The 12,004-nt window shown below is 45.7% G+C and overlaps 1 protein-coding gene across 9 annotated transcripts in view; it reads right to left on the minus strand.

Annotated features, from left to right (window-relative positions):
* The window catches only part of CACNA1E (calcium voltage-gated channel subunit alpha1 E), a 673,520-nt gene that overhangs the window by 393,790 nt on the left and 267,726 nt on the right, over positions 1-12,004 (minus strand). For 8 of the 9 annotated variants that reach the window (XR_008306367.1, XR_008306368.1, XR_008306369.1 and 5 more), the window contains 2 exons: positions 5,903-6,008; positions 3,918-4,057 (listed from right to left, as the gene is read on the minus strand). Coding sequence is in view for 6 of the 9 variants with exons in the window: in XM_053247018.1 (XP_053102993.1) it covers positions 3,918-4,057; positions 5,903-6,008 (246 nt within the window). In the remaining 3 variants the exon portion in view is untranslated. Of the gene's footprint in view, positions 1-3,917; positions 4,058-5,902; positions 6,009-6,939; positions 7,284-12,004 lie in introns of those variants that run through there. The other variant, XM_053247019.1, reaches the window with a different exon arrangement.

A 12,004-nucleotide genomic window follows, 5' to 3' on the forward strand; every position in this document is an offset into this window, starting at 1 on the left:
CCATTCAGCAAAATAAATGCTTCTGTGATCCTGAAGAATAACCCCATTTGGTCTAAAATGGTGTGTGCATGACTCCTCTCCCTTTTTTAAATGTCAAGCCTGCTGGTCACCTTACTAAAATGACATTTTAAAAACTTGTGTGATCCCCCACATGATGGGGTGCACTTCCCCCCCATACCCTTTAGAAAAAAATCAATGTGTGAAGCAACCTCCACTGATGAATGTTCAGTCTTTCAATGAGCACAAGCTGTGAGACGAAAACTTCTAGAGATAAAGAATGTGATGCTGCAGCACAAAGGGCCATCACAGTGTCAGGTAATACAACTGCAACATTGGGTCCAAGCAGGAGAGCATAATTCCGTACTCCCACTTTGTGATGAGGACCACTTAGCACTCTAGTATAGGTACTTAATGGTACCTGTTCCACAACTAATGCCAGATCTATAACATATTTGACATAGTGATTACTTTGGCCCTGCTTGTTAATATACTGGTGTCACAGGCAGTTCCCATATCTCACCCTCCCTTCTTCCCTTAATTTAACAGCAGACATGGTATGCTTTTGAAATGTAAACTTTACTGGCAGCTTTCGGACAGGGTTTTTTGGTGCATTTAGGGGGAATTAACGTAATTATTTCCACTAGGGCTTCATGTTTTCATAAACAAATACAATTCTCTTATCTTAAACTTCAGGAACAGCCCAAGATCTTCAGGCATAACCCCAAATGCAGCTGCTGCTACTAGGCATATTTATATACTGCTCTTCAACCAAAGTTCTCAAAATGGTTTACATAGAAAAATAAAAAATGAAGATGGCTTCCTGTCCCCAAAGGGCTCACAATCTAAAAGGAAATACAAGGTAGACACCAGAAACAACCAGAGGAGGGATGCTGTGCTGGGGTTGGTTAGGGCCAGTTGCCGCCCCAAGGGCATAGCAAAGTTATAGTGGGCCCTGGAACAAAAGATTCGTCCTCTGCCAGTGCCTTCTTTGCCTCCCTCCCCCTGTATCTTCACCGCAGAAGAATTGTGAGGACATAGTGAAAAGCAAACATTCTCAGCATATGCCCTTTCTCTCACTTATGAAATAATATCACATACTCCACACAGATGCAGTCTCTCTCTCTCTCTCGCACGCGTGGACGCACACACACCATTTCCTTAGCTCAGAAACATTTAAAATCATATATACCTAAGAACAGCCCTGCTGAATCAGGCCCAAGGCCTTTCTAATCCAGGATCCTGTTTCACACAGTGGCCCAACAAATGCCTTTGGGAAGCCCACAGGCAAGAGGTGAGGGCATGCCCTCTTTCCTGAATTGCTCCCCTGCAACTGGTATTTAGAGGCATCTTGCCTCTTAAGCTGGAGGTGGCCTATAGCCACCAGACTAGTAGCCATTGACAGATCTGTCCTCCATGAATTTGTCTAAGCCCCTTTTTAAAACCATCTGAACAAATTTCATAGATTAATTATTTACTATGTGAACAAGAACTTCATTTTGTCAGTCCTAAATTTCCCAGCATTCAGTTTCATGAGATGACCACTGGTTCTAGTGTTGTGAGAGAGGGAGAAAAATCTCTCTGTCCACTCTTTCTATTACATGCATAATTTTATATAACCTCTTTTCCAAACTAAAAAGCCCCAGTTGCTGTAGCCTTGCCTCATAAGGAAGCTGCTCCAGGCCCCCAGTCATCTTGGTTGCCCTCTTCTGCATCTTTTCCAGTTCTACAATGTCCTTCTTAAGATATGGTGACCAGAACTGTACACAGTACTCCAACTGTGGCCACACCATAGATTTGTATTAGGGCATAATAATATTCGCATTTTTATTTTCAATCCCCTTCCTAATAATCCCTCGCATGGAATTTGCCTTTTTCACAGCTGCCACACACCAAGTTGACACTTTCAAGGAGCTGTCCACCACAACTCCGAAATCTCTTTCCTGATCAGTTACCAACAGCTCAGACCCCATTAGTGTATGTGAAGTTGGGTTTTTTTGCCCCAATATGCATCACTTGCTTACATTGAACTGCATTTGCCATTTTGTCACCCACTCACCCAGTTTAGAGAGATCCTTTTGGAGCTTTACTAAATCAGAGTGACTAGTCACCTCATATATTCATACATCAACAATATTATCTTTCGTATTCACCTGTTCATGCACTCTCTCTCTCTCTCATGGGCATGCACTCACGCCCCAGTCTAAGTTTTCCATGGGAAACTGAGTCTTTGATTTTGCCCCAGGATATGGGGGGGTGGGCAGAGAAAATGGTTTTACCCTTTTTAAAATTGAGGGCAGGATTTAAAAAGGGTCCCCAAGGTCCTTTAATTGAATATCCTTTCAGCTCTATCTCAGCTTTGGGAGGGAAGTGAGAAGGGAAAAGGGTATCAGGTAGCACCCATTCCTCTCCTTGTGACTGGCTAGCTGATGCTCAGTGGCCTTGCCTTCACGGTTGAGTCTGTCTATCAGGCTGAGAAAGGGGTGAGTTGAAGCTGAGCACCAGTTAGGCAGTTGGAAGAAGAGGAGGAGGAAAGGATTCTGCCTGACACTGTTCCCTCCTCCCCTCCTAGGGAGAAATCTTTCTTGAGGCCAAGATGAGTTCTCCAATCAAAAGACAACAGTATGCCACTGAGTCGAGGAGGTGAGGCGGGTGTGGGGGGGAGTGAAGAGCAGGCTGTTGCTCAGGTGGCATCCACCTAAGGGCCCAGGGATATTTACCCCATCCTCCCGGTTTAAGTATAGCTGCATCTCATTGCTGTCCCCTTATCCTATGGTGCACCAGCAGGTGTGAAGAGTCGCGATGTGCACAGAATTGGTGATGGCCAGTTTGTCTGAGGGGTGTGTGTGTGTGTTACCTTTAAGGAGCAGGGAGGGTACTCTTACCCCCACCCCCACTGCATTCCTCCCGCCGGTACTGTGATTAAAAATGGTCTGGATTTTTTTTTTATGGCCGTTTTGCATATAACCTGTAATTAGGTCCAGAGACTCATGAAACCAGCACCTTGGGTTTTAAACATAAAACAACAAATGCCATTAAGCATTTCCCCCTAACCAGCCATTGCCTACCCCCTAGATATGTTTTCACCCTTCCAATATATTTCCCAGACCAAGACGATGAACATAACAATGATTTTCTAAAATGTATATTAGAAATGAAACCTATCTACTAAATTCATATTGCCACATTTAGAACTGAGCAGCTGGATGTAGTCCAATAACTGTGAATGAAAAACGGGCAATGCTAATAGCCCCAAATGCATTTTCCTCTTCATTTTCTGAGCCCCCCCCACCAAAAAACCCCACAGAGATATGTTTAATACCTTTAACTATATTAATATATTTATATTTTGGATTAAAACTAACAACCTGGAACCACAGTCTGTCGTCTCACTTACTTGGTATAGCACAGTGCAAGGAGGTACTTTAATAATCTGACGTCCTGAGCCAAATGCATTTCGACCGATACACAATCTTCGCCAGTGTGGTTGTCTCATTTGGTTGTCTCCCATGTGGTTGTCTCATTTGGGACCCACTGAGAGAGGATATTCACAGCAACAGATATGTTTGGAAGTAGACTAAATGCTAAATTTTTAAACAACCACATGGGAATACAAGGAGTGCGATTCATCACAATTAATGCCGCTGATCATATGTTACCTAACTTGCATTAAGCGAGAATACAGACTGCAGTTCCAGTTAATATTTGTTAATATTAACTGGTTGTTAATATGTTTATATTTTGAATTCATTATTTGAACTAATATAGATAAAGGGATCAAACATATATCTGTTTTTAGAGGGGGGGGGCTCTTTGTTCACCAGTATAATTTCTTTGAGACCCTACAAGGTTTTGTATAGTCACAAGACTTTTTATACTTTTCACATTCACCCTAAAAAATAATAATGGACATAACTTACCCACTCAGGACCACAATGAAATCCATTACATTCCAGCCATTCCGGAGGTATGAGCCCTTGTGGAAAACGAATCCCAAAGCAACAATTTTAATGCCAGCCTCAAAGCAAAAGATCCCAATGAAATAAGGTTCCGTCTTCTCCTACAGAAAGGGAACAGACAGGTTAGAGAAGGCAATCAGCAACTATCCCAGATAAATGTAGGAGAATATCTAATTGCATATTTGCAACCTGATCCTAGGTGTGCTTACTTGAAAGTAACTGCCACTGAATTCATTAGGGCTTACTGCCCTAATGAATTACTTACTGGAAAGTAACTGCCTAATTCCTAATGAATTAATTCTTAATAAATTACTTATGAAAGTAACTGTCACTGAATTCATTGGGGCTTAATGCCAAGGAAACTGATTACAACCTCAGCACATGCTGAGCTTGGGATACTTCAGAATCCCATGGCCCTGATCCAGAGAAATGTAGCTGCACCAAATCCTGGTGAAATCAGTGGGACTTAAATAGTCATATCTTGTAATGATTGTAGTAATTTAGATATTCCCTTATAGGGAACATTTGGATGGAAATTTGGAACTAGTCCTTGAGACAGAGCAGCAAGAAAGATGGAGCCAGTTCCAGTTTACCCGGTTTGTGCAAGCTGTTCTTTGTTCAGCAATAAACAAATTTTCTTTCTTGTTTGAGTGTGTGGAACTCAAAATAGTACACATCTAACTTGTCTCATTAATTTTAACAGGACTTGCATGCAACTACCTTTTCCTGGATCAGGCTTGTCCAGAGAAGCCTGGGTCATGTCATGTCCAGAGAATCCCACTTACTGCCAAAACTTAGCAACAAACAAGCCCCAAAATTTCAGGCCTTAAGCCTAAGGCTCCATTATCAGGGACCCTCCAGGTCACCAGTCTCTTCCCAACTCCCAAACAAGTTATATTTGAAAAAGTGAGGATAGGTAGAGGGGTGAGATGGCAACAGGAAAGAACAATGGTACCAAGCCTCTTCCAAATTATGGCCGAACTCTGAGGGGTTGTGTGGGCCTTATTTAGAAGAGGCTTGGAGGTTTAAGAACTAGACAGGTGTTCTGAAATTCCAGTTTTTACCACCACCAAAAAATGACCCATACACAGTTTGAGACGGACTGCTATGTGGAACTCCTAACAAAACTGAAAAACACAAAGAGGTCAAAACCAAATATAGGAACAGTTCTTGAACTGTGTATAGGTCAGATCTCAGTGAGCTGGTGTCTTTAGAAATACACATTTCCTGAATGAGTATCCCAAGTTTGATGGGTCTTTCACCATAAAGACAGAATTCAATGCAAATTTACTTGTGAAAAGATCCCACCAACCTCTCTGTAGCTTACATATCCCAGGGCCACCCCCAAGATAGCATTCTGGGAAAGGAGTGCCTTTGGCCTTGGGCTCTTCCTTCCCCCACTGCCATGGTTAAGTTATCAGTGATCTTTTCTCTTGCGCTCACTGCAGACAGTACACTCAGCAAAGAGTGAGCCACCAAGCTCAGTTGGTGCCCCGCTCAGGCAGGCGCCCTGAGCGACTGTCTAGTTCACCCACTCCCAAGGCTGGCCCAGCATGCTACATCTGGGCTGTGTGAAGGATGTTTTCTGGGTGATTTGCAAATTTTCATATGCATACAATTTCCACCTTAGGGGCGTAGCTAGGGGAGAGGGGGCTTGTGTTTACCTCTCTCTCTAGCGGCCACTTGGAGTAAGGAAGATAATGAAGAAGATGGGGGGTGGAGCTCGGGGCCCCTCAGGAGCTCAGAGTTCCTTGAACCCATCCACTGAATTACAGCTATACCCCTGTTCCACCAGCAACATGCAGCTGGTAGCTAAAAATGAAATATTTTTGCACCAAGTGTCAACACTACATACAGTGGTAAAACTCAATCAGTACCCAGGAGAAGAGAAAATAGGAGTGGGGGTGGGTGGGGACTCAATAACCAAACAACCAAAGCCAACTTACTAATCTCCGAGACATAGGTGTCTTATCATCCTCAGGGAGGTGCTGCTCCAGAGCCAGAACGATGCAGTTCGCAATGATGGTCGCCAAAATCATGTATTCAAAGGGAGTGGGAAGTAAAGTTAAGGAATACAAAGAGAACAACAGAAGAGGAACAAGTCATCACTAGATTAATTGACTTCCTTGTGTTCTCCTGCTCTCCCCCCACCCCCGCTGTCACTTCATTTGTGACTGATCAGCGGTTACTGACTGATCTCTCTCATGCATGCCACACACATACAGCAGAAAGATAAGTCATTTTTGGCAGGCAGGACAGTGAAATATTCTGATAAAGTTGTTTGGAAGCGATATAAGTGATGGAGGAAAGGGCCCAGCATATTGGCAGCTGACATTTTTTTAAGGAACAATGTTAATCATTTGAAAGTCTTCTGGAAAGCCAATGGAAAGAAGCAAGCAAGAGTGGGAAAACCAAGTTCATATCCCCAATTAGCCATTAAACTTGCTGGGTTGCCTTGGGCAAGTCACTATATTACAGCCCAACCTACCTCACAGAGTTGTTGTAAGGACAAAATGGGATAATTCCATATATGCCATTTGCAGATCCTCACAAAGCGTGGGATAAATATGCAAAGTCAATCAATAAGTGGTAACAAATAAGTTTTAATGTTTATTTAAATCCAGTCTAATATTTTTTTAAAAAATAGGAGGGGGGATGCCCATAGAAGGTATATAATTTCTTTCCGTGGTGGCCCCAAGTTCTCAGCCTTGTCAGCCTCTAGGCAGTGCAGCAATATAAAACAATAATTGAAAAACAGCACCAGTCTGCAGCTGTGTTCCTCCCATGCTGATGCTATGCAAGAGGTTCTTTGTACATTAAACTAAGTGCTTCGACATGGGCTCCTGAAAAAGACCAATCTGTCACCTTCTGCTATTGGCAGCTCAATTGTTGCTTGAGGGTGGGCAGGACGGGAACGTTGTCTTGGCGAAAAGTGCTTGAGAAAACTGCAAAATGTGATTATCATTGTTGTTATTAATATTACCTGCTGCACAGTTTCACTTTCCGACTGGCTGTGTGGGAGGAGATTGACTTTAAAGTAGCGGTTTGATGTGTCAAGGTCATTAATGCAAGGACCATTTTGATCTCTCCCAGTCTTTCCCCCTTTTCCACAGTCTGTACTGGGACTCATCTCCTCCCTCCCCCACCCCACTCCAGATCAATCTGTTTCAATTTCCCAGCCCTTTTCATAACATGATTCAAGAAAGGTTTAACAAATTTAAGATTAGGCAGATTCAGGTATGACCCTTTACTGAGCTGGAGAGCATCCACTAGTGGTACCTCCTTGGCATATTCTGACCCCTTGATATTCTGCAAGACATGATCGGCAGCCATAACAAATGCACTGTCAGAACCAAGACAGCAGCACAGATCTGTGCATACACAGTAGCAAAACATTTCATTCACTCAGTCTCAACAGGATCAATTGTCACATGCTCAGTGCCATGATTTTGAAGGACCCACAATAAGGTGTCAGCAGGGGTCTGAGCAGCCATAACCAAGAGGGGCTGTTCTTTACTTCTTAACAGGGGCGTAGCAAGGTTGGAGTGGGCCCAGAGACAAGATTTTAAAATGGGCCCCCCCCCCAAAGTCCAGGGCCTCCGCACACCCCAGGCCCCCAAGGATTTAAGTCTGATATTCCAAAATAAGTATGCTGCCTGCAAATACATTTCACTGAATACACACACACACACATCACAATATATAGTGATATACATTGAGTACTATATATTTGTGCTACTTTTAATGCCTAGAACACACTAGAAAGATGAATGATTAAAATGGGCCCCTCGCTGAAGATTAGCAAAGGAGACTTTCAACCATGCAGGGTGAACCTATGTTTGTTTTCCCAGAATTCTGAACAAATTCAGTCAAGTTTGATTGCAGGAGGTTTTTCACAGGAGGCTTTTAAAGCCCTTTAAGACACATCTCCTCTGGAATGGAGGTGCTGCATTCACATGTTGGCCAGATTTACCCTGAAGTCCCTGCAAGTTATTGGGGAGCAGTTCACACACAAGAAAAATAAAATAAAAGCACCACACATGCTTCACAGTTCTCACTCAGACCTTCTGGGTTGCAAAACAACTTGAACATAAGTGCATTTATAAATGAATGAATGAATAAATAAAATTAATAAAATACTGTTCCAGAAGTTTTTGCAATTTTCTGCCATGAAACAAGCCACTTATAGGACTTTTTAGATAGTTTTTTTTAAGTCAGCAAATTTTCTAAGCTGTTTCAAAATAAATATTCAGAGACTTCTCGGTCCCGTCCCCCCCATATCCAAGCCCTATGGCAAGCAGATCCCTATATATGGGGGGGGGGAGAGAAAGGTAACCACAAAAAGGAGTTCACACTCTACCTGGCAAATGCTGGTCTGGGTTAAGCAGGGCAGCAAGGGGTCTTCTGCTGCAGAGAACACTCTGGCTGCCTCCTCCTTCCTGGCTTGCTTGGGCCCTACTCGAGTTCAGGCTTCACTGCGGCCTACACAGAGGCCTCCGTGGAAGCCCCGCCCACCCGCCGATCAGCTGAGAGGCGGGAGAAAAGGAGCTCTTTGCAGCATGTCTGCTACTTCCATTTCGGGACAGGAGAACAAGCAGGAGAGACGGCGAACAGGGCAAGTGGCTGAGAGGCTATGGGGCTGGGCAGGGGGCAATGGGGAGTCACATGAGGTGCCCCTGGGGTGCCCCTCCAGGCAGTGGGACCCCCAGACAACTGTCTCCCCTTGCCCTATCATTGTTACGCGCCTGCTTCTTAAGAACATAAGAACAGCCTTGCTGGATCAGGCCCAATGCCTATCTAGTCCAGCATCTTGTTTCACACAGGGGCCCACCAGATGCCTCTGAGAAGCTCATAGGCAAGAGGTGAGGGCATGCCCTCTCTCCTGCTGTTGCTCCCCTATAGCTGATATTTAGAGTTGGTGACAGAAGGTGACAGAAGTGAACTGTGGGAACTGGGAAGGCAGAAGGAACTGGAACCTGAAGTGCAGCAGGTAGCAAGTACTGATTTGCACAGCTGTGCAAGGGGGAAGAAAGTTTAGTTACTCCATTCATTTCCATTATTTAAAAGCTCCCTTGTTCATTTATTCATTCATTAAAATCACATTTGGTTCGCTGTTCATTTGTTATTATTGGTCCAAGATCACTGCCAGACACCTGGATCACTTACTCCCCATTCTGTGTTTTGGCAAGGCCCAGCCAGAGTGGGAGGAAAAGACACAGTCCACGGTAGCTGTGCCTCAGCTGAGGAACCACAGTGGCCCTCATTCTGTGCCTGTCAGCGGGCAAGCCGTTGCTCAGTCGTCACAGGGGTGGGGATGCTGCATTGCCCCTGTGATGTTCCAAACATTCCACAAGGCAGTATGCTGTGCCTTATATGGTATGGTGAGGATTGCCAGCTCTCTTGCCAGACAAGGAGCAGGCCAACGGAGCTGGAAGATCTCTGGTGCCACCCAACCACCTTGCACCCCTCTGTGTGCACGCACACACGACCTCTGACACAACCCAAGCGCAGTTTTGCCCTCACCGTATTCCATTTGTTTTCGTTACTCATTTTCACTTTCCCATTACTTTCATGGGAGTCTGGGCTGCCAGAGCAAGAGGGTCAGTCTGCTGTGGCAGGTGGGCATCCTGCTGCCCCATCAACCATTTTCTTGGGTGAAGGGTGTTTAAATTGCTCATAGACTTAGAATGGAGTTGCTACACTGTTCATTCAGAGCACTCGTCATTTGTTTTGGAACGAATTCAAGCCTGATTTTGTTCATTTCCCCCCAGCATGAATGCATTTTCCAGGCAGACAAGGGCAGAAGGTTAGACTCTATTTATACTGGTGCAGTAAATCCGGAGTCCTCATACAAGGCTCAGAAGGACTGAGGCCTGAGTGCTCACAGATTGCCCAAATACCTCACTAGGCTGGATTCTAGACTTGGTTGGGCCATGAGCTTCCTGGTTCATTTCACAGATCCTCTGACACCAACAAAGCAAGGTAAGCATGCAGAGAGGGGGATGGGAGGGCAGACATGAAGGAGTAGCTGCTACTGTAGACGACTTGCCCTCTGTTTATGGAAGTGAGAAGGGATTGATGCCTCCTGATCACCTGACATCCTGGCTAGAGGGATTCTGCCTGCTGGGCTGTAGGACCTCCAGTTTACACCTCCGGAGCAGTGAGTTCTATACTACCCTTCCAAAAATGGCTCAGGGCGGTTTGCACAGAGAAATAATAAATAAATAAGTTATGGCATATGCAGATTGGCCACCATGGGGAATTTTGGGAGAGGGGAGCTCTGATTATCAATGATCCCAGGAAAGTCATCCTCAGTTCTCTTGGAAGAATTTTTGTGCATGTTCTGCATGTCTGACAAAACTTGTGCTTGGCTCCCAGGCAGTCTGACTGTTTTGTCAGACATGCAGAACATGCACACAAATTCTTCCAAGAGAACTGAGGATGACTTTCCTGGGATCATTGATAATCGGAGCTCCCCTCTCCCAAAATTCCCCATGGTGACCAATCTGCATATGCCATAACTTATTTATTTATTATTTCTCTGTGCAAACCGCCCTGAGCCATTTTTGGAAGGGTGGTATAGAAATCAAATAAATTAACAACAAACAAACAACAACAACAACAACGCTGGCTCAAACCCAGGAAATTTGAATGAGAGTCAGGGGCATAGCGAGACCCTGGGGGCCAGGAGACAACGTATTCTGGGGTGGGGTGGGGTTCTGTGCATACAACCTGGCACCCTAAGCCACGCCCCCTACATCCAATGTCAGATGCAAGGGGCGGGACAACCAGCATCTCCCCCCCACTCCATTCCTGCCTGCCAGCATCTCCCAGCCACCACCCCTACCCCGCTGCCACAACTTAACTGTTGGTTTCTGGGGGCAGGGGGATGAGCTGAGCAGTGGTGGTGGGCCTTTTCTCTCCTCTCTGGCTGGCCAGATGACAGTTCAGATATGGATGTTGCATGCCCATGATGTCACTGGCATGCGTCATCCATATTCGAACTGTGCAGGCACACAGTTCAGCTGGCCAGCCAGAGAGGAGAGGAAAGGCCCACCAGGCAGTCACAGAGCCCGTCACCATGGGAGGGTGGCCTGCCCCGCTTGGTTCACCTCCCACCCACCCTCAGAGGCCAACAGTTAAGGAATGGTGGGGCAGTGTTGTCATCGGTGGGGCAGTGTTGGCAGTGGGGCAAGGCAAGGGCGGCAGTGGGGTGGCCTGCTTGGGGGCCCTTTGAAGGCCCCCTGATCCTCTGTGCAGGGACATTTAACCTTGTTTGTCCAAGGGTGCTACACCCATGATAAGAGCAAAGATCAATCCCCGGTTCTGGTGTTTTCCTAGTCTGCCTACCTGGTATCACCCAAACACATGGAGCAGCCACTACTCCTTGGGAGTATGAAAGGGTTGCCTGGAGATGAGGGGGTCATGGTGTACAAGTTATATTATTCACTAGAGAGAATGGGGGCTCTAAAAAAAATGGGGAGGGGCTAGATTTGGATGGCCTACCTCATGAGTACGCAGTCTGATGGAGGCCTGAAGCTCATTGAACCTCAGGTCTTCTCCAGGTGACTGGCCCTCTCATGAGAAGGCTAATCCCTGGCCGGCAAGCCGACATGGGGGCAAAAGTGTGCTTGATTGTTCCTGGACTGCTTTGCCAAGTCTGCCATTGCAAGAGCATCCTTGGTCACAGTGGACCAGACCCTAGAATCCTTTGCCCTCCCTCATATTCATATTCCCTCCTAGGAAGTCATCACGATCCCTTTCCAGGGTAACAGAAAAATAGTGTTCCTCTGGATCCCCCTGGTGCCAGTAATTGTGCTTGTGTAAGACTGTTTTGTTTTGGGGCTCCTACGAGGGCAGCAGTGCAATTGCAGGAGAAGGGCTTAAATGCCGTTTGAAGGGATTTAAATGCCCTTTTTATGCTGAGGGCAGGTGGTCCATTCCAAAAAGGCATGATTGCGCTTGGCATGCCCCCTTGAGGATTGTGGCCAGTGGCTGAAACCCTGAAGATGTTCTGATGCCTTGCCCACAGTCTGGTGATATGAGCG

Source organism: Hemicordylus capensis, chromosome 4, assembly GCF_027244095.1.
Source record: "Hemicordylus capensis ecotype Gifberg chromosome 4, rHemCap1.1.pri, whole genome shotgun sequence".
Taxonomy (NCBI): Eukaryota; Metazoa; Chordata; class Lepidosauria; order Squamata; family Cordylidae; genus Hemicordylus; species Hemicordylus capensis.